Source organism: Falco punctatus (assembly GCF_963210335.1).
Source record: "Falco punctatus genome assembly, chromosome: 10".
Lineage (NCBI taxonomy): Eukaryota > Metazoa > Chordata > Aves > Falconiformes > Falconidae > Falco > Falco punctatus.
Window position 1 is genome coordinate 30,706,399 of NC_137590.1, and position 23,013 is coordinate 30,729,411.

A 23,013-nucleotide genomic window follows, 5' to 3' on the forward strand; every position below is an offset into this window, starting at 1 on the left:
TTTAGAGCCTGTGGTATTCTGCTGCCATAGTGGTCTGCAGTGTTATTTGAAGCAATTCCGCTCTCAGCTCAAGTCTAATTAAGGGTAGCTCTTGCGTAAAGCGAGTTAAACTCAGTAGTCACAGCCCAGACCCCATGGAAAATAGTCTAATTCAACTACAGTAACACAGTGTAATATAAATATAATGGAAATACAAAACCATATAAATTAATTTGACATGACTGGCAGGTTTTTTTGCTTAAGTCGGTGAAAATGAACGAGTACAAACAATGAACTTCTCTCTTCGATCTTTGGTTAGTAGAGTAAGGTGGTGGTTTCAGGATGACTTTGCACAGTGGCAACCTAATAAAATGCATTGAAAATTTGCAAATTTCAAACTCTCTTGTGAGAACATATGCACATTTACAATTTTTAAATTTCAGAGATAGGTGCTGTAAACGGAATTAATTTTAAATATGCTCTGGACTTTTCTACACCTGTCCCATGTGCTCAGAGGAACAGAATTCCTCACGGGGAACCCCGGCCGGATGGCAGCGCTCCTGGCAGGGCTGGTGGCGGGGTGCAGGGGGAGCCGCGTGCCGGGTTGTTACCGAAATCTCGGAATGAAAAACTTATCAACACCAATGTGATGTAGATAAGCAGACACTTCTTTATTGATGGCCGGGTGGGTGAATGAGGCCTCTCATGACCAACGCACACCAAGTTTCAAAATCATACATCTCATATAGAACTTATTCATACATATTCATTAAGTATTCATGCACAAACATAGTATTTCCTGAAAATCATTAACATACTCTTGCTTCCTATGTTAATCAGCTTATCAGTCCTTCGTGCCTGCGCAAACCCTTCCAAGAATTGTGGGCAGGGGTCTCCAGGACGTGGGCAGGAAGGTCGTAGGTCTTCCTCATGGTGTACTTTTCACCTTTTGCCTGGTATGTGATGGTCTTGCAAGTTTGCAGTGTTCTTATCGGTCTGAGCTATTTTATGTCCTTGTCGACCATCTGTTTCTTCTTGTTTCTTTTAGTCACTCCATCTAGATAACTCATAAACAGGCCCCTTGTTAGAGAAAGTTAAAGAAAGAGAAACAGACTCCTTCCTTCATCAGTTATTTCATTAATTATGTCTTTCAAACTATGGTTACGTGACCTAATTACTATGCCTACATTCTTTGAGCAAATATAAGTTCTTAGCCTTGGTACAGGGCTGTACAGAGGATTTCATAGCAGCTTTTGTTGTGCAACTACTAGTTTCATTAGAATATATTTCTTATTCCTCTATATTTCAATTAAAATGATTGTAGCAAATCTGTAACAGGGTCGCGCCCCTGTCCGTAGGGACCAGCCCCCCGCCCCCCTCCCGCCCCTCGCCTCCCTCCGGCTGCCGCGCGCGCCCGGCGCCTGCGCGCGCCTGCGCCCAGCCTAACGGCGCGGTGGCGGTCCCGCCGCCGCCATGGCGTACTCGACGTGCTGCAGGGTGGCCATGGTGTCCTGCCTGGTGCTCTGCGTCTCCCTCCTCCTGCCGCGGACCTTCCTGTCCCGGGGCGGCGGCAGGCAGGAGCCCGGGGCCGCGCCGTTCGCAGCGCCCGCGCCGCCCGAGGGTAAGAGGCCGCGGCGGGCCCCGCCGGCGGGCGGCTGCGCTGAGGCGAGGGCGGGCGGCTCCCGGCTCCCCGCCGCCAGCGCCCCCAGCCCGGCCCGCCGCGTTCCGGCTGCGGCCCGGGGCCGGGCGGGGTGGGTGGCGGGGGGTGCCGCCGCCGGGGGTGAGCGGGCCTGGGCTGCGCCGCGGGGCGGCTCTGGGGGGCACCGCTGCCGGCGGGCCTGGCCTGTGTGCCCCTCCCCCGCTCTCCTCAGCGGCCTGTGGCGCCAAGGGCTGAGTTCGCTCTTCTCGCTCTTTTTATTTTCCCTCCAAAAAACCCTAGTTTCAAATCTGCCACGTTTCATTTTATTTTTTTTTTTAATGTGAGGTACTAAAGCCACTGAAAAGATACATACTCATACCACTTTTTCTTCCTTCATTGTGACATCACTTTTTATTTGAAAGCTTTCTTATTTTATTATTTTCTGTATGCTTTTGTTGTGGTGTATGAAATAAAAGTTGTTTTGAATCATCTTCATTGTTTAGTTTCCTACTACCGTATTTTAAAGTTGGCTTTCATGCCCCTTTCCTGGTAATGTGTGTGCCCCGTGATGGTGTGTTCAGAGCCTGGAGCTGTGCCCTTCTCACCCTCCCACTCTGGGTGCTGCCTCTTAAATTCTAGAGGAATGGGTGCATGGAAGCATCTCTCGTTCTTTTTATGCCCATTGCCTTTTACTGTTGGTTTTCTCTGCAGGGCACCTCAGGAAAGTAACTAGTATCGTAGGCCTAGCACTTGGCAGAGAAGTTTTGCCCAGGGCTGCCTGCAAGGTGGGGGTGAGGCAGAGAACTCTGAGGTTGTGCTGGATGCTGTCCCACAGGCACTCATGTTCAGTGACTTTATCTTATGTATCCTTCCGGCGGCCTGGTTCTTACGTGACCGTATGCTTGGGTGATGTTGATTTCATTTACTGGGGGTTTTTAAGGACATTTAGGCTAAAGTTACTGCTGAAAGAATCTTAATGTTGAACTGAAATCTATGACTACTGTGGCTGCCCTTTCGTGGTTACTGTGTGTATTCTTAGTCTTTAAGAAACTTGTATATAGGTTCATCAGCACTGTAGATCTACAGGTTTACAGTTTAATTGCAGAATTTCTTAATACTGAAAACCTGAATGGTCACTGATTTTTTTTTTTTTTTTTTTTTTTTTGGTAGCACATAAAGAGCAGTACAGGGCATGGTGCTGGGCCCTGCAAAGGCCCCCAGCAGATGGTTGCGGGGGTTCGGTTAGGTCTGTGGAGTCACCTGCCTGAAGCAGGGATGGGAGCAGGCTCTCTGTGAGGTGGTACCTGTGCACCTCCTGACTGATCCCGTGGTGACGTCAGATGATGGGTATTTGACAAACTTTTCCCACAGCAGAGCGGTCTTAGGCAGTTGTCAGTTGATGTTCTGGTGCTTCTTTCTTTGGCTGCAGGATGGACTGTATTGAATTGATCTGACAGAAAAAATAGGTGTTTTTTTAAAAAAAACCCAACAAAAAACTTGCCCCCAAATTATTTTCAGTGATACCTGTCTGATGAATGATGCTCCTATCTGTTCTAGCACAGCCTGGCTTAAGCAGTGCTGTCATAAGTTGACTAATCACAGCAACAGTTAGAATAGGTAATATAAATACTCTTTCCATCATCAATGTGTGGTATGCTCTTTCCATCATCCTGCAGGAGATGCCAGTACAGTACAAGTTAGTGTGTGCCTGGTGCAGAGCGAGCACTCAGCATGCTCCTCTGTTGCCCCCAAGCACCTGTCTTTGGCTTTGGATGTAATACCTCACCTCAGATGATCCATTTCAGATGAGAATTTACAGTCCATATTTTCAATTTGATAGCAAGAATTTCATTACACCTGCTCTGTAGACCAAACTTTATTTCACCTGAAGTTATTTTTTTATTGGAAGAATAAATCTTGATGGAACAGTTCAACTCATATCTCTGTCATTAGTCATCTTCTTCAGTGAACTGATAACTGCAGTTACCTGACAGAAGTTTCAGAGGCTTGAAGTAATCATGTCATTCTTGAAGTTAATAAAGTGCTTATTGTAGTCTTGGGGGCAAAATGCCTCTGAATAAAACAGTCTTAAAGTTTACTACCATTTGTTAGAACTCATTGTTAGCAGAAGACTTTTTATTGAAACAGGCTTTAAGCATGGGGATAGTGCTTTCTCTAATAAAGCCATTTTCAGAGGTCTCTTCCAGGAAAATGGTATGCATAGCCCTATAGAATTTAATATCTTTCAGACGGAGTTCTTTTTCACAGAAACAGTTTAATGTGTATGAAAAAACTTACTTAAAGAACTTACTATGAATGTATCACATTTCTAGTTTACTTCATGGACAGGCATTAGAATTGTTTTTTTTAAATATTTTTGAAAAGAGGAAAAAAGAGGTACTAGCAGTTTAAAAATTAATTTTAAGTCTATTGTTCGTAAATATATGCCATGCATTTCATAAAGCTACTCTCTAAGTTGGTAGTTTAAGAAAAACCTTACAGCTCCATGACAATAGGTGTATATTCTGCAGTAAGAACAATCAAGTCGCATCAGTTTTACAGGAGAAATACAGGAGTGTTCAGGTGACGTCTCTGCCCAGCTTGGATTTGTGCAATGTGCACATCAGATGCTTGCAGATGTCCTTACTGAAGAAAATTAAGATGTTTCTGTTTTGGGTAGGTTTTGTGTTTTCCTTTTTAACCTCCCACCTGCAGTATTTAATCAGAAATGTTCAGGCGTTTGACTGTGTCCATTAAAAACACCTGTGCACTGGTTTAAAGTAAGGATTTGAAAACTGTTATTCCTTCTAACCTTTTTTTTAGGGTGGATTTCTAAAGCTGCATTGTTGAGAACCCAGCTAGAGCTATTTTGTAAATGTCAGTAAAAGAGCAAGAACTAAATGAATGTATACTGTTTGTCTAGCACATCTTGATGTTTCACTGTCTGCCAGGATGAGAAGTATTTCTACACAGATTTAGGAAAGAAAAATATAAATCACTGCACATGTAAAAAATCTTAAATGTCGGTGTTGTGATAGTGTGTAATACTGAAATGGAGAGTGACCTCGAAAATGAACTGAATGTGACCGTGTAGTGTTATAAAAAAGGATTAATTACTTGGGCTTTCTGTGAACAGAGGTGTTGGGGAAATTAGAGGGTGTTATGGAATAGCAGCAGATATGGTAGAGTGGCTTGAAAGAGAATTTAGATTAAATGTCAAGAAAACAGTTTCTGTATGGATTATTCTAAGCTATTACACCAAACAGGGAGACTATGCAAGAAAACCAAGGACACTTTCCATCTAGAGATCAGGTTACTTTATCATGGAGTCTGTGTGTCTTTCTGTGTGTTGGCACTTGCAGCTTTAGAAACCTTGGGCCAATTAATCTCATTGCCCCAAGAGAGAGAGAGCACGAAGATAAATGTTTTATGAAAATACACTGCTGAGCAGGGCTGAAGTTGTTTAAAGTCATCTTCAAATGCTTAGGGGCACTTAAGCACCTGTAAACATGGGAGTTGGGGTACAGTTTGAAGACAGGTTTGAGGACGGGAATTTGCATTGCTGAGGCAGGAGGATAGTTCCATATCACACTGGCATGTGTTCTTTCAGTTAAAGCTTTTGCAAAACATCTTTGTTCTTTCTGTGATTTGGCTGTATTTTTTTGGTTGGTTGGTTTTGCATGCACAATAAGGAATAGGAACTGTCTAACTTGGAAAAAACCCACATTTAGTCTTAGCATTTCCAAACCAACGTAGTGTAACCATGGTTTTGGGATACAAGCATAGAAAAAAGGCAAAGTGCCTTCTGCAGAGCATGAGCAGAGCTGTGGGTGCTGTGCCCCTGAGGAGCAGCTTTGAGATTTGAGGAGCGGCGAGAATAGCATACTTTGCTTTGCTGTCAACTTGGGCAAGTCACATGCTTCCCAGACTGCCATTGCCTGTCTGTAACCCTTCTCCTACGCTTCCTGGGATCTGAAGAGCATGCACATTTTATAAATGAAGTCATGTATCATAGGTCTCCTGATCAATGCAATGCAAACTTAGGTAGCAACAGCCCATATGTACTGTATGTCAAACTTTTATTTTTTTTATGATACATGTATGTATCCCAGCATTTTAGAGCTGGTCAGATGTTGCAGGAAGACATACTATCTAGACTAAGATTTGCTGAATTGTACAATAGCTTGAAGTCTAAAACACTTTATAAATAGTCAGGTTGGGCTTAGTAGCAATTCCTAAACCCCATTAGGTAGAGCACGTAACAGCTTTCTTGGGAAAAAGATATTTGGATGGTCTGAATATCATCAGCTGGTTGGCTGTTCTATTAGGTGTGCTATACAGTATAAAGTATGTAGATACACTTTTTAAGATCTGCTTTTTTCAGTTCAGTGTTAATATTGTTAAAAGATTAAAAAATCCACAATAATTCTAACGTGATACTGCTATTAAGGGCTTCATCTACATTCAAAAACCTACAGTCTCTTAAACAACACAAACATTACCTGGGGCATAATTAAGTTTTTGGACTACTGAAGGGACAGGATTAGGCAAAATGTGCTCTGCTTGCCCTGTAGCGGGTTTGCAAAGTTGATTTGAAGCATTAAAACTAACAAACTGTTAAATATGTTGAGTAAACCTTGGGTAAAAAGATTGCAGAGCCCGGTAGGGTGTATTTGGTGGAGTTAGGATGTGCAGCTGTCAGGTCTGTGTGAACGCAGCCCTTGGGCTGTCCCAGGGGAGTTGGGAAACTTTCAAGAGCAGAGCAGCACTGTGGCACCCTTCAAACCTAAATGGAGGTTAGCTGTCTGTGCTGCCCACAGCATGGAAAATCTCCTGTTGAAGTACTCACCATCAGCACTGGCAACCGGATGGTGCAGCAAACAAGGGCTGACATGTGCTATCCTGTGCTCATGTAGAAGCATCACTTGATTTTATTGGTGGAGAATATGTTGTCATCTCCATTGGAAAGTGGTGTTTCATCCCTGGAAATGTGGAATCCAGTCACGTCACCTACCAGTGCGTGTGCGAGGGTGTTGGGGTTTGCAGTAGCAGAAGGTATCTTGTTCAGTTGACAGTGGCACCTGAATTGCTGTGCCTTTCCATTTATATACTGTGTATTTGACAGCTGTGTGCATATGTTGCTTTTAAGTTGCTTGTGCCATCAATTTCCTCTATAACTTGCAGTACATTTGCTATAAAAAGCTATGGAAAATTATATTTTTATAAGGAAATAATTGTAAAAGTTTAAAAATAAACAGGGAAGATTTAGAAGCAAGAGCCATGAAAATACCCTTTAAAATTATTTTCATAATGAAATGACTAGTATGTATCCCCTTGGCCTGATTATCTTTAATTGAATTGATTCTTTTAAAGCACAAACAAGGCCTTGTGGATAATTTAGAGAACTGTTCCCTTTAAATACAGTTTCACCTTTGTCAATTATTTTCTGCTTGCTTCACCTCTTTTTTTTTCATAAAGAATATTGGCAAGAGTGTAAGATGTTTTACAAAGGTTTATCTACCCTGCTGTTTCATCCCCACGGCAGTGATACTGCTCTCTACACATCACACTTGTTTCCACAGTGACCTACTGCTACAGGGCATTCCTGCTGGAGCAGTGGGACTTTCTGGTAAATAGCTATGCTTTCCATCACAGAATTTGAATAATTCACTAAAGGTGCATGAAAACAGCTTCCTCAAAGTTAAGCCTGAGCTAATCTGAGAGTGGTTTTGGTCAGTGGTGGTATATAAGTGGGCAGTTTCACTAGAGCCTGCAGCACTCAAAGAATGTATGCCATCACCTGCAAGAAAAATGTGTTTTTAATAGTAGAACTTCACAAATTGTTGGTATCACTTCCTAACATGCATTTACTGTAATTTTCTGTGCTCGGGAATTTAGCTGCCTATGATGGTGTTTCCTAGCAAGAGCAAATGTTAATTTAATCTGATTTTCTCGTCTTGCTTCTCATAAAAATATTTGCAGCTGGGTAATCACAGAAATAAAGTTAGTTATTTTCAATGCTATTTCAAACCTGTTTTTCACTTGCTTGATTCAAGTGCGTGTAGCCTGCCCCAGCGCCAGTGAGCAGTGTCCAGGCTGCCCAGCATTCCTGCTGCGTGCCAGGGAGGGGGAGTTCTGCAGCTGGCATCGGGCGTGAGCTGCAGCCTGGCCTGGCAGTCCCCATCTCTGGTGCTTCCATCCAATGTCTCCCATTGCCAGACTCGGTGGCAGAGTAGCTGAGTAATTCTGTTCAGTTCCAGTCAGTGGAAGGGAGTACAGGTGCAAGTCCAAGCTGGTTATGGAGATAGAAAGCAGGATGTCAAGTACACAGAGGAGTAAAATAGTGAATTTCATGGCAAAGTTGTTGAATTGATGGCAGCAAGAAAATAGAATAATGCATGAGCTTAGATCTATCGAGATTCTGGAGCCTTCCAGTTGAATGAAATTGTCCGCAGCACGGATTCAGGCTCTCTGCAGTCTTACTCTAACATCCCTGCATCTATTTATGCTCACTCCCCTTTCTTGTTTTAAATTATCCTTCCCTCTTCCAAGGCTTGAGACCCTTTCTTCCCCCTCTGAAATGCCGAAGAAAGTATGTCCCAAGCTATATTCAATCTCCTGTTTTATATTGCTTTACTTAACACCTTTTAAGAAGAACAGTTTGAGGTGCCACCACTTTTCTTTATCTTTCATAACCCATTTGATAAAATCAGGTAAAATACTATTTCTTACAGCAGCAGCCAAAAATCTCTATTGTGCAAACACTGCAGTCATGTATCAGGATGTTAGATGGATAGTGGTTCATGCATTAACGTGCCTCTGTGTAATATTGAAATATCAGGCTGGCAGCAGTAAACTGGTATGTTGTTGGGATTTTTTTGTGAAGAGAACTGGAAGTAAAAGTTCGGGTTTTCATCCTGTTAGGGATGCTGATTCATAGGGTCTTTAGACAAGTATATATACCTGTTAAAATCCATGTTTTGTTAATTACCCTGCCAGCTCTTCTTGAAATCAAGAGAGTAATTGTGCATACCTAAGTCCTAGCACTGCATATGTATCTGTAAACTTAGTCCTAATCTGAGGACTGAGTTTACAGACATAGTATTTAGACGTTATTTTACTCATCACTGGTGGTGCATTTAAAAGTAGGAAAAATAGGTCAACTGTATCTGCTGCAGTTTTAGGCTGCATGTAAAAAGGTGAAAAGTAATGGAAGAAAAATAATGGTTATGGGTTTTTTTTCAGGGAAGCTGAATCGCTTTCCACCGAGGATGCATTACCAGGCCACTCCCGACAGCCGAGCTGCCCCTCATTTTCCAAGGTCTCACCTTGCTGAAGCAGTTGCCAAAGCCAAGGCAGGTGGAGGTGGTGGTGGAAGCACTGGTGGAACTGGAAGAGGTCTTGTGGGACAGATTATCCCTATATATGGATTTGGCATCTTCTTATATATCCTGTACATTTTATTTAAGGTAAGACCAACATAAATAGCAAAGTCAGGAAAATAACAGCTAAAAAACCTCAAAACAGAAATGATAGTCCCATTTCTGTACCTGGCTCCATTTCAGCTGTTATTTTATGCTTAGTAACATATTATTATTATGTTATGCTTATGCTGGACCTTTGACTGGTGGTTCAAAGTTTGGTGTATCCTGTGTTTTTTGCGAAGACTGTGGCTAAGAATGCAGGGATGGGTTGCTGCCATCCTATATTGGCCTCTGACCTCTTAGAGTTTTTTTTAAGGGTTTTCTTTTCCCCCTGGAAGATGGGTATGTCTAGAACAATGTTAGGTTAATTTTGAATGTACATATAGTATTCTTTTCTATTATGTATGACTACATATTATGTATACTGTTCATGTCACATATTGTGTTATGCATTTAAAGTGGGAGAGAGAGAACAGTTACAGCTTAGCTTCTGGAACAAAAGCACCACGTTGTTGGAGAATGGGAGTTTGTAAGGCTTTATTGACTAGGCTGGAACTACCCCAGCTGAGGAACTGGTTGAAAGCTAGTTTGAAAAAGCACAGCCCAAATTCCCCTCCAGTGTTTCACACGTGGTTTGAACTCCGCATAGCTTTTTGTTACACAGATGTGACTTGCATGTATGGGAGGAGGGACAAGGGGACTTGTGCAGATGCTTTTTCCTTTGAATGGGGGACTGAATCCAGACTGAGCGGTGTCCAGACAGTTGAGCCTGCTCTGGATAGAGACAGGCAAGAACATAGTGAATTGACTGAACTGGTCAAACACAGAGAAGGCAAAAGAAATGGAGAGCCTGCAGCTTCCTTACAGAGCCAGCTGCTATCTTTGCTGCAGGTACAAAGTTGGTAAGGAATAGTGGCAGAAAGCGTTGCAAGAGGGGCAAGCAGGGTCACATATAATTCCTTCAGAACCTTTTCTTTATTTCACAATAATTGCCCAATGCGTTTTTTTCAATCCTATATGCAGGGAGAGTGGAACAGATAAACATTCTAAAATGAAATTATTCTTGATGAGTTATGCTTTCACTATGCTTAAAAATATCATTTGTGCCAAGTGTCTTTCAGGAATTTTCAGCTGGCAAGATCTCCCAGGCATGTTTCATGGTTGTCTGGTTTTGCTGCTGGGCGTGCTTTTCCATGGTTACTTTCTGGCATATTTTAGTTTTCTATCATTTTTTCTGTTGCCTTTGGGGCTTACATACTACTATTGTAGTAACTCATAGAAAGGTCATCTTTTTTCACTCATCAGCTGGCTTCCAAGGGAAAAACTGCTGCTGGAGAGCGGAAATGCCCTACTGCTGCACCTGGAAACATGAAGAGGAAGATCAGTGAGTATGACTTCTGAGTTCTATCTGTGTAGCTGCTGACTCTGTAGACGCATGGTCAAATTGGGTTCTGCAGGTTCTGGGCACACTGTAAAGCTGCTGTCACCCCCTGTAAAGAGCAAGCCAGAAGCTTCTGTGTTGGAGTGAGCAAGAATTAAAGTGAATTACTGCACAGTCTCTTTCTAATCTTATTCAGCTAATGAGACTCTGCGATAGTAGCCTGATCCCAAGCCCTGCTGGAAGCAATGGCTTTTCATGAGGTTCACTGAATTAACTGCACGGATTTGCTGAAAAACTATATAGCTAATGATTAAAAATGGGTAATAGGATGTCCATCTATAATTATTCTATAATCGGTAATATTCTAGTAATAGTATATAAAGATATTAAAAGCTAGCTTAATTTTTTTGAATTTGTGAATTCTTCGCCATCACCAGACACTTCCCTGCTTTTTCCCTTCTCTTTTTGCAATGCTTAAAGGTTTCATGAGTGCAATAAAGTAAGCAAAGAGTATTCTGAAATGTTATTTTGATTTTACCTAAGCATCGGTGGGATAGATCCAACTATTTGTAGACATTGGTTAGATAAATTCATAAGCTTACTATTTAAGATCAGATGGGTAGTTACCATAATATTATTTAAATGTGTTGTGTTTAGCTGGCTAAATTGTAAAAGGAAAGAAAAGTACTTAGGGCTTTACAGAAAGTGCTGGCAGTAAGGTAATTCTCTTAACATATCTGTAATTATCTTGACATTAATGCATATATTAGGAATACCTAATGTACTCAGTGCTGTAGATTGTATTTTCAGTGTACTTGCACTGCATTGTGCCTGGCAATTTTGTGCAATTTATTAGCAACGATAATTGTATTTTTTTTCTCTAATGGTTGGCAAGAGAAACTAACTTCGCAGTAAGTTAAACATTTACCGTCATTGTAACCCGAAGAACTGGTGATGGAAATTACTCTGCCTTTTTCTAGAGCTCTTTGTATTCCCAAAGGATTCATGACAAGCTGTAGCAGAGCAAGGGACAAGTCACTGGGCTAGGAACCTGAAAACTGAGTCACCACTTATATAGTGACTTGGAGGAAGTAATTTCCTTTCTCTTTGCCAGTTTCCCTTCCTCTATTTTTAAAGTGTCAGACATGCAAAATAATGACATCAGTGATTAAGTAAGTAATGACATTCTCTGCAGAATAGAGATCTTTCTAAAGGCAGGATGTTTGTGGATGGCTTTCTCCATTCCTGCTATGTTGGAGTTCCATTGTGCCTTTGTGCTGCTTAAATGCGTGTGCACTTAGCAGCTGAGTATTTAAGTAACCCGGGCTGGTTTCATTTTTTTCTGGCAGTGGGGAACAATGAAGTCTCAGCAATAGAATTTTGAGCATGAGCTACAAAAGCCAAACAAGGAACTCAAGCATTTTTGTTGACATACGTGCTGTTGCATCTTTACAGTTAACACTTTTGGCTGAATTAACGCCAATACGGGTGTTCCTGCACATATGCATGTGTGTCTGCTGTTGCACTATTGACACATTTTTTGAAAAAAGTGCACCCATGGGAATACTGTGCTTTTCTCTCCAGACAGACACTGTGTGGCTAGCTGTTGTTCATCCTGGTAAGCCTGGCAGACTGTTAGCCCTCACTGCCTACTCTGGCACACCTGTGCAGGGTTGGATGCCATCAGGCCCATGAATTTTATTCTTTTTGATAAAGGTACAGTTTCTCAAACTTAGACTCGTTAGAAAATGCTCAGGTGCCCCTTTGTCTTCTTTTCAAAGGACTTAACAGGGAAATTCCAAAAGATATTTTCTTCTCCCTAATTTTAATCTCCATGGCATTTACAGTGGCCTACTCACTCCGTGTATTGGGAGGTTGCTCGGGAGCCATTGAAAGAAAGTGCTTTCTGTGTGGCTTATTACCATTGGCAATAGTCTTCACCTTCTTATACCAGGAAAAGTAGGTAGAACTCTTTAAGCTGCATGTGTTAGTTTCCTCACAGCCAGTTTGGTTTGGTGCAGCATATGCTACCTGTGATCATGATACATTTTCAAAGCTCCTACTGACAGATCTTGGGATTTTGTTCGCTTTACAGCTGACTATGAGCTTACTCAACTCCAGGAAAAACTGAGAGAGACGGAAGAAGCTATGGAAAAATTAATCAACAGAGTGGGACCTAACTATGACAGGTATGTTTCAAATTACAGCATTTTAAGGAGAGATTCTGCTCTGATTAGAAATTAAACTTACATTGGCTATATTAAAATAGCATTTTGATTGCTATTTCACATTGTAGGGATTTGATTTTACACATCACACTTGTTGTTCTGCCATTTTTGTCTTTCCAGCATCTGTTTTCAAAATAATTTTTTCCATCATCATTTTCCTTAAACAGAAAAGCAACTGTCCCTCCCCTCCCCCTTTGTACAGTGTGTTATTTGGAAGATAATGACAGGTCTGTGTAAACAGAAAATAAAATGTCTACATTTAAAGTATATGAAACAACCTGGCTTACGTGACCAAAGTAGTATTCTGAATGATGCCTAAGCAAGCCATTTCTTTTATGTTATTTTCCAGTTCTATGGATTATTTTTCTAAATGGAAGTGCTCTTATAATCTATGGAAATGCCTGTTAGAATATCCATAAAATACTTTTTTAAGGGCAGATTTGTATAATAATCTGATTCCATAACTTAGTTCCACCTTGTAACCAGTAAATCCATGCATTTGCTTCTAAATATAAAGGTAAAAAAAGAGTTGCAAAATCAGGATTTAAAAAAATACTATGTTTGTTAATGTTTGCTATAAATCTGAGATCGCTATTCTACATTATAAAGAAACTCTGGTCTATATGTTTTTCAGAAGGAGTGTAACAACACACCAATAGGATAATGTGTAACTGCAGTGTTTGAAAATTTGAATACCATGAACGTTGAAATGATGTTTGCAAGCAAAAAAGATAGCTGTTGAGGTTGAAACGCATGTTAACTTTGTCTGGACCAGCCAGTGCTTGTTTTAACCCATTCTGCAGGAACAGTTCTGTGCCAAACGTGCACCTTATGTTCATTTAAGCTTCAAACCACATTCTCTTTGAGTGTATAGTTTTCCCACGTTGCACCTGCCCTGTATTGCGGCTGCACTCAGCAAGACAAGGTGCCAGCCTTGCCTGCGTTAGGCCAGGCTCCATCAGGAGAACACCTAAGCTGCCCTGCTTAGGTTCGTGAAACAGAAGGATACTATTTTGGCTATTACTCACCTCTGTTTTGTAGAGCTAACACAGTGCTCTACGCATAGCTTTAAGCTGCCAGAAATAGGCTTATGAGCTGCCCAGATACTGTGCTGACACTCAGGATAGGATATTTTTTTGCTGAGAAAATGGATTTAGGGTCTGATCCAGTATTTGTTCCACTCTGTGTTACTGGCTCAGAGCCTCTATTTAGTAGAACTTCCCTTCTTTGTTCAACCAAACTATTTATATAGATGGATCTAAAGGCCTCAGGGGAAATCAGAATATGAATCTAATACAGAATTTTATATGTAGCCTCTAAAGAGAAGGGGAAGAGTACCTCTAGATGGAGTAAATAACTGTTTTTCAAATACACACAGACTTTGAAGCTTTCTTAATCTACACTGTGATACTCTTAAGTTCAGTAATACTGGATGAATGTCTTAAAACAAAATGTATGATTAGAAAGTGTGATTAAAGTACGGAATACAGTGCTAGGCTTATTCGATCTGGTTGTTGATAGATTTAAATAAAAAGGAAAGAGGAAGAGAACAAATTTACTTGAGCAGCATTTATTAACATGCACTTAAACAGAAATCCTTAAAACAGAAAAGGCAGAGAAAGAAACAACCCGTATCAAAATTAAACTAATGCTGAAAGACGCCAGGTGAGACCATGGCCCGCTAGATGTGGCAAAGTGACTCCCAGCCTGCCAAGTGAAGTATTGGTAAACAAACCAAAGGATGTATTTTGCATTGTCACAAAAAGCAATGTATCACTGTAGCACACAGTGTTTGTAATAGTGCTGAGGTCTGAGCTCATGCCTCGGTGTCCTCTCACTATATTTCAGGAGCATTCTCCTGGCTGAACTGCTCCAGGATTCATCCTGGCTTCCTCCTTCTGGTGGAGATTCTTAGAATCCAAAGACATTCTAATTTTGTATATTTTTGTCAAAAAAAACTTTGCTTTTGAAATCCAGGTAAGTTTGGAAGGACAGTTTATTCTCAGATAATACTATACCATAGGAAGAAATCCTCTTTCAAAGGAATAACACATAGTGTGCTGTATGATTTTATTCTGCTTTCTTCTGTAGCAAGTGTATGTGTTTTCTTGCTGTGGCTTGTCCTGCTCATTTCTTTTTCTGTCAAAAGCATTTGAGTGAAGTGAGGCTGGAAGATCTCTCAATACTATTAGCTGGTTTTCTCAGATGGGATAGCTAATACTGTCCTGCCCTGTGTTGTAGAAGGTAGGCAGGCAGAAACTTGGATTCCCTTTTGTTTTGATGAGGTTTGAAGACCAACCTCCAAACCAACCAAGGAGACCTCCTTCCAAACTAGCGTACCAGTTGGAATTGCTACAGCTTTAAGTACAGAAAGCCCCTTGCAGAAATGCAAAGCTTTCAGAAAGTACAAGAAAAATACTTTTAGTAGGTTGTGGCATGTATTAGAAAGGACTAGAAGCAAGGTAGAGAAAGCAAGAGAAAGAAGGATCTACCTGTCTGGGTCCTCAGCAACATAACCAAACATAAACTAAGAGATGGATAAAGGTAATTGTTACCTAATGCACACACTTAAGTGGGTAAGCACATAGTGCCTAAGGATATAATGATTCATAGCTCTGAGAAGATCTAGCACTCCTCCCAGCTCTTTTTTTCAACAGGTTATAAATTCAGATTATGCAGTTTTGTAATTTATCATCACATCTCATCACTGAGGGGGACCTCAGTATGTCTGCTTCCTAAATTTAGACCTGAACATAGTCCAGCGTCTGTCAGCAGAGATGAGGAACCTTGCTGGGAATGTGACGATTCAGAAATAAAGACTTGATCAATGGTTGTATAGGGCTCTCTGCATTAAAAGCATGTATATTGCTTTTTTCCAGGCTTTTAGCAGAGTGTTTCAATGTTGGGACAGTCATATAATGGGTAAAAAAGGTTTCCCTACCCATTCTCACAGATGTCTTTGTTACCCATATTCTTTTCACCACTGTCTGTAAAATACGGCATTTTGAAACCACTTTAAATTGAAGAATACTTGTAAATATTTTTCTCAATGAGAGTATTGTACAATACGCTCTTGTAAAAAAAAAAAATCTTGATGTCTGGTAATTAGGTTAGAGAGAGAAATAATGCAGCTCAATTATTTGTTCTTAAAGTCCTGTTTACCAGACTGTCAGCTGGAAAAACTGAAGTGTTTACCATAAACTGAGCAAATGTGATATGGAGGAGAGAGTGAGTGAGAGGCTGTACTCTGTGGGGTGCCATTTTTGGGCTATACCTGCAATTTAATAGAGATTCTTTTAAGTTTATGAAGCAAAAAAATACCAGTTGACATGTCTGAGATACCACGTTAGATTACGGATTTCCACTGCAGTCATGATAGCTCTTTGGGAAATGTTCTCATCTCAGTGTAAGGATAAGAAACCTTTACTTTACCTCTTAGTGAGCACTTTGGGACTTTACAAAACATAAGCATTGCCACTATGAAAAGTAATAGGTGTGTTGGAGGTACAAACACACAGAGCAAAAATAATGACCTTTTCTTACACTGTAAACCTTTTGCATCTGTTGTCTTCTTAGTATTCATAAGTGCATTTTACTCTGGTAAATCTCCCATATGCAGGCAGCCAGATGTCTTACACATTGCCGGCATTCTACAGTAAGTCTTCCTAGAGGCCTTAAATGAAGTAGAAATAGTGCATGGGCTTTGGTTTCTCTCTCTCTAGAGGGAAAATGTCTTTTAAGCAAGGTGTATGAAGGAGCAGTGCTCTGAAACACAGAGCCCTTGTGTTGCAGTAAGGCAGTAGTGCTTTCTAATGGGAGTGTCCAGCATATTAGGAATTTTCCTATATGAAATGCCACAGTGATGCAGCTGCGTTGATTGATCCTATCATCTGAGCTAACATATCTCCCCATTGTGCTAAACAGATAGGCCTCTCTGTCTTCATCCAGATGATATATATTCAAATTACATACACTTTTTGTCTATAAAAGGAGGATTAGTTTGGCAGGTCTATTACAGCTTCTGTCAAAGGCAGCTAGCTGATGAAACCATTTCTTTTTGTGTGTCTCTTAATTCACATCTCAGATTCTACAATCTGCATAGCCCAGGCTTTTGAGAAGATGCTGTCTCATGCCTTCGCTTGTTCTGTGGAACAAACCGCCACTGCAACTTCGAGGGGACTCGGTGCGACCTCCATATAGCATTGGGGCTGTATCAGGTTTTCAAACTGTGAGGCAAAGTGCCCCTTAGGGGAACGACAGGGAAGTGATGATTAGCCTTGTGATCTCAGTCAAGCAAATTAATCTGGTTAGCTGCTAATGAAACCAGTGGGCCTGCTCCTGAGCTAAGTTCAGTTACAGGCAGCTGTGCGTGCAGCTGTGCACAAAGTCTAGCCCAGGGTCAGCACTTTGATCACCATCGCACAAACCAGCAGTATGATGCTAATCTCTTTGGCTTTAAACCAGTATGACTGCTGCTTTTGGTGGAGCATCAGTCCCGTATATGTAGAGTAGCACAAAGTGCCTAATGAAGTGCTGCTGCAGTCATGGCAGTTAGAGGAAAAACTGAAGATGGACACTGCAAGTTTTCACGCTTATGAGAATTCAGGTGCCTGAAACAAGGTTTAGGTAGATACTGATCACCTAACTCCAAAGTCATTGATATCTTTCCTGCTCCCGTCTTCCCATCTCACCCCTAAGATCCACTGAGCAGCTAGCTGTCTAAGCCTGGAGATAGTCTGTCTGATGGTCTGGAGATCACCAGAGGTCATCTGTCTGACTTCACATACTGCCTGCAGTTCAGCATTCTGTGCATGCCGAGGGCCACCCTTTCTGAGTAACTAGGGGCATTAATAGGTCCTGCCTAAAACGTGGCGAGATTGAAAAGCACTGGAGTAGTTCCTCAGTCCCCTGAGAGCCTTGAGCTGGCATTTACGCAGAGATCAAACACCTGGTCAAGAATGCCTTGAAACTCAAGATGAAACAAGCACAACAGTCAGAACTGTTTTAACCCCCGGGTACAGCCAGTGTCTGTCTTATTCTGACCTGCTGAGGTAGTAGAGCTCAGATCACCACCCTCTGAATACACCTTTTTTGTCCATTAGATTTTTAGGAGGCTGTTTATTCCAGAGAAAATAACATGTAATAACTACATGATCTTATCTGTTGGAAGCAGTTATGTTACAACAGTAAGTAATTGCATTACCCGAGCAGTAGTAATTACTAGAATCAGCAGTGTAGAACCAGTCAGAGTTAGCTTTTAACTGGATAAAAATCTCGGTCCTCTCCCACTCTCCCTCTAATTCTAAAGGGCAAGTTAAATGTAACACCTTTTCGTTTTTAAATCTTCCTTCCTGTTTCTCCTCCCAGCTCCCCTCCAGGCAGCATTGTTGACAGGGTATAATAACATGATGATTTGTGCAACTGAAATTTCTTAATGAGGCCTTGAAAATTTAATACCTTTAATGGTCATAAGAGACTATTAGACTCTTGAGACTAATGTCTGTGTGAGACGTTTTGATCAGCCCCACAAGTTGTTTTAAATGTTGCATAGGTTCTGAAATGCATTTTCTTACAATGCTTCAAGCAAGGCATGACCTTCTAATTCTCACCTAAATTTCTCTAGTGTCTTTTGCGCCACAACTCTTGCTTGTGTGCCACTTTCATCTTGCGCTCACATTGGCTGTACCTGCCTTCCTTTACCTGTTTTAAATTTTCAGGCTTTCTGGATAAATGGATATAAATGCATATAAACCTTTATACTGAGCTGAAGTGCAGACCACATGCAGGTAGATGATTATAGTGATCATACTGCAGCCAGGATTCTTCAGACAGCGCTTCTGGGATGGACCAAACAGTTGGATTCAAACTCTGTTAGTAGTTTGTAATAATAGCGGACTGAATACTGGTGTCTAATATTTTCTAGCAGGACTCAGAATGTTACAACAGACCAGGAAAAAAGGCTACTTCAGCAACTCCGAGAAATTACTAGAGTTATGAAGGAAGGAAAATTCATAGATGGCATCTCTCCTGAGAAGGAAGCTGAAGAAGCTCCTTACATGGAGGATTGGGAAGGTAAGCAAGAGCCTTTCTTACCATTACTCTGATGAGAAAAATTGAATAAGGATTACTTAGTCCCTGATCCTTTCAAAAAATGTTGTTAGCTTTATCCTTCCTTTTCAGAAGTCAGTTTTCAAAACTTTCCAAGAGATGGTTTGTTTTTCCAACCATAATAGAAAGAACATAAATTTTGAAGCATCCAGCATTTCCTTTAGTGTAAACACTACACTATCTGCTGCCAAAAGTGGCATATGAATATTCACATATGCTCCATCTGCTGCTGGGTCTTGGCTGCTGAAGGTTTCTATTTTTCCCTTTCCTTGCTGAGCTAGATTTCATGCAAAATCATAAACCCCTTGGAAATCAGATTCAATATGTTTTGGATAACTTTACTACTGATTAGTCATTCTTTCTTTGCTCCAGTGTTATAAAAGCCAACTGCAGGAAGCCTGTCCTTTAAAAATTCTTTATTTTTATGTCCTTTCTGTTACTTGATGCTTACTTGTTACATAAATGTGTTTTCAAGATATCCTAGTTGAGTTGCTCACTATTATAATTTTAAATGCAGACTTAATTCCTTGCTCTTTAAGAAGCTTTCAAAAATGATCTAAAACCTAAAGCATAAACAGTGGCCTCAAGCTCTGTTTTCTGAAGTCAAGTTCATGATGCATTTTCTAAAATGAAATGCACAAAGTCGTTGACATACCTGTTTTTTTCAGCTTCATAAATAATGCTGTTTATAGTGAAAGTCTTCACTCAGTCTGTAGGCAGAAACAAAAAGAAAAGGATCTATTTAAAGATATAAGACATGCAATTTTCACCTGTTAGTCTGCCATAGCTTTCAGCAAGGCTAAGATAGTCACTCCTGAAAGTCAGGGTTGATATCCTGGTTCCCTAAAAATAAGTGGAGTTTTCTCATTATCTCCCAAGAAGTCATGTTTTGCACATTCTCGCTATGGATTTAATACTGTGACATTTACATGGCATTAAATAGATGACACTCATACTGGCAGTGCTAAAAACAACTGTTCTAACAAACTTGTGCATCCACCACTGAAGTCAGTACTGCTTTTAAATTCTGATAACACTTCAAGCTGCGTATCACTTTATTCCTAAGGTTATCCAGAAGAGACCTATCCTGTCTATGACAATTCTGGTTGCTTCAAGCGCAAACAGGACACAATCCTTGTAGATTACCCTGACCCGAGCCAGCCCTCTGCAGAAGAGCTGGCAGAAAGAATGGAGGGCACAGAAGATGAGGAACATCTGTGCAATGAAACGCTGCTAATGGATCTCACCATGGGAAGGGGCGGTCATGATTTAATGCAGAAAAAGGACGAGGTCACTGGCATCAGCGAAGAGGAGGGGGACCTTCATCATAGCCAAAGCAGCGAGGAGTGCTGCTGTTGTTATCAGGGTGATGATCCTGCTGTTATAGCAGAGAATGCTGGATTCCACAACGAGAGCTGCAGCAAAGCAGAAGAGTCACCCCAAGAGGACCTGTCTGTGGAGTCGGAAGATGAAAATGCAGTCCTGAAGAAGCAGAAGGCCAGTGATTCAGATGAAACAGGCACACTGAGAAAGCGCAACACAAAAGGACTTGAGCAATAAGGACAATAGTAGATGTTACCTAGATGATGAATGTAGAGGTCATAAACTGTCATTTGTGTGGTTTTAGTTCCCAGTGAAGACTTCTCTGTGTTCATCTTCTTGTAGCAGCTTCATTCCCGTGGTACCAAATCAGTCACATCATCTACCTGAACTGGAAGCCAGTGTCCTCTTCCATCCAGTCTTGTTGTGGCTTACCATGACGTTGCCAGCAACGCTTTGTCCTTGCTTTTTGGAGACTGGTATCTTGGGGCAGATTATGCAGGTCAGGTATTTGTGATTCTTTCCTTTCTAATTCTGAAGAAACAGTCCTCAGTTTTGCCCTTTGTCATCCCAGAGTTAACCAAATGTCTCGTCTATCTTTCTCAAAAAAATTTGTGTGCTACTAGTTATGAAAACTAATCCAATCCCTATATAGTTATGAGATTACCAGGAAGCTGAAGGAAAAGGATGCCTTCTTTCTCCTACCTGAATGTTAACTGATCTGCAGAGCAGACTACAGTCATACACGTGACTCTGACATGTCATTGCTGCTGTACACCCAAGAAACTGTTGTTGCTACAATCCACAGAATTCATACGCTACCCCAGCCCACTGCCCAGCTTACTCCATGCTGCGGCACCAGTACCCTAATCTATGTTGTGCTCCACAAAGAGCGTGAGCAAGGCTGAAGTGTTTAGAGTTGTTCTTTGTCTTTGCCATAGCTGCGGTGAAACATCTTGGTGAAACTCCCAGATGAGTGCAGGAATTGAACCGTACTTTGTGTCAGAGAAGAAGACTAAAGATATCCCTGGGGATTAAAAAACTCAAAAGCAGCAAGAAGGTCTGTCCTTAAAAGTAGGGAAGAGAGCGAGGGTGAACCTCAGACTGAAAAGAAACCCTGCATCTTCCAGGCCCCCAAAACCTCCTTCGGTGGCCTCCGACGCCTCCTGTTGTGCCGGCACAGCGGCCTGAAGGATGCCAGACCCTCTCCTCCCCTCTCCCTGGGACTCCATGCAGCGGGGACGGCACCTCCCCACGCTCGGGATGGGGGAGAAGGGCCCATGCAACACTTGGAAAGAGCAATTTTTTATGGAGTGCTAGGAGACCTTGTGCAGCTGGCCATGCCTCCTTTTCGCACCGGTGGGGTGTCTGGGTGCTTTTCCCCTTCCCAGCCCCTGGGAGCCAGGTCAGTGGGGGGGTCAGTGAGGACCCCCGGCCCTCCTAGAACACCACTGCCACCATCTTGTCCAGGGGAGCCCAGGCGCACGAGGCGAGGCGGAGGGCAGACCCTGTGCCCAGGGGCAGCAGAAGAGCACAGAGGAGTGATCCCCAGGAAAGGAGCCCTCAGCTCCCTGACCCCCCTCCTTCTCTGACATGAGACCGTCTTTCAGGCCACAGGACCCCAACGCCCAGAACAGCCATATTGGGCCACACGCGTCCCCATTGCAGTGGCCTTCTGGTGTCACAAGCCGCCTCGCTGCTGTTCGCTCTGGGCTCTGTAAACACGGGGACCCTGGCAGCTGGCCCGCCATTTGCTGAGCTTCGAGGCCCTCAGGTTCCAAGGATGCCTGGAAACACAAGGTCCCAGAGCAGTGTGTGGCTGCCCATCTGCGTGTGAGGGAGAGGACACGTGGCCGCAGGAGCACAGGGGAAGAGGAGGCCTCAGACAGGGGGCACCATCTGCCATGTGGACCATGGGGTGATGGTGTGGAGCCCGTGGAGGTGACTCTGCCCGCAGATCAAGGACGGATGCAGGCGGGTCCCCCTCCAGCACAGCTCCCGGGGCACCGCTGCGCCGTGCCAGGGCTCCCCTCCGCGATGCCGCAGGAGCTGCCGTGAGCTGGGAGGCCCAGCCTCCGCACCGGCCTCCTGCGAGCTCACCCCTTCCATCTCCCGCCATCAGCCATCACGGTGTTCATTGCCACGGTGGGGTGAGCCCTTCCTTCTCATCCCCTCCCCTATTTAAAAAAATCCCAAACCACCAGTAAACCAAGAAAACAGCAGTAAAAATGCTTTCCCCTGCTCCTGTTTGGTACTTTGGTGACTGCATCTGGCCTGCCCTGTCCCCTCCCAGTCTCCCCAGCCCAGGAAGGACCCTGATGCCTTGGAGGTGGCGAGGGGCCGGGGCACCCAGCACACGAGGGCAGGCTGCAGGACCTGCCTCCCTCCGCTCCTTGGGGTGGCGAGGCACTGGCACGGGCTGCCCAGAGAAGCTGTGGATGTGCCATCCCTGGGAGTGTTCAAGGTCGAGCTGGATGGGGCTTGGAGCAACCTGGTCTGTTGGAAGATGCCTGTCAGCCTCACCTCTGTGCCTGGAAGGTGATGAACAGATCCTCCTGTAAGCTAGGAGTGAGCCCAGGACATCAATACTTGGCTTCAGGACTGACCCCTGCACCGAAACCTTGGTTTTGAAACCATGGAAGAGCCTTCAACAGACAAGGTATGCTGGGACCTGACGGGATCCACCTGTCCCTGTAGGGAAAACACGTCTTTGGGCGTAAACTGGTGGGGCTGATCGAGAGACCTTTAAACTGTAATCAGTGTGGGGAGGGGTTGCCAGTGTTAAGTACGTTAATAGCAAGAGGGAGATCTAAAGACAACATTGGACCTATACTTGTTGAAGATGGTCATCTGACTAATGGGGATGAAGGAGAAGCAGAGGCATTCAATGCGTTTTTTGCCTCGGCCTTTAATAATATTGGTAGACCTTGGGCT

At 42.7% G+C, this 23,013-nt stretch overlaps 1 protein-coding gene and 1 long non-coding RNA gene across 18 annotated transcripts in view; one reads left to right on the forward strand and one right to left on the reverse strand.

Annotated features, from left to right (window-relative positions):
- Positions 1-626: 626 nt before the first annotated feature.
- Positions 627-1,581, reverse strand: LOC308070604. The gene is made up of 2 exons (XR_013930780.1): positions 1,462-1,581; positions 627-1,036 (listed from the first exon to the last, which is right to left on the reverse strand). It is a non-coding gene; the product is annotated as an uncharacterized lncRNA (long non-coding RNA).
- RIC3 (RIC3 acetylcholine receptor chaperone) overlaps positions 1,066-23,013 on the forward strand; it is a 415,628-nt gene continuing 393,680 nt past the window's right edge. For 16 of the 17 annotated variants that reach the window (XM_080404793.1, XM_080404791.1, XM_080404792.1 and 13 more), the window contains exons 1-6: positions 1,066-1,600; positions 8,864-9,087; positions 10,348-10,426; positions 12,519-12,612; positions 18,575-18,723; positions 19,826-22,738. In XM_080404793.1, the coding sequence (XP_080260919.1) occupies positions 1,453-1,600; positions 8,864-9,087; positions 10,348-10,426; positions 12,519-12,612; positions 18,575-18,723; positions 19,826-20,319 (1,188 nt within the window). In that variant the 5' untranslated portion in view covers positions 1,066-1,452 and the 3' untranslated portion in view covers positions 20,320-22,738. The remainder of the gene's footprint in view (positions 1,601-8,863; positions 9,088-10,347; positions 10,427-12,518; positions 12,613-18,574; positions 18,724-19,825; positions 22,739-23,013) is intronic. The other variant, XM_080404797.1, reaches the window with a different exon arrangement.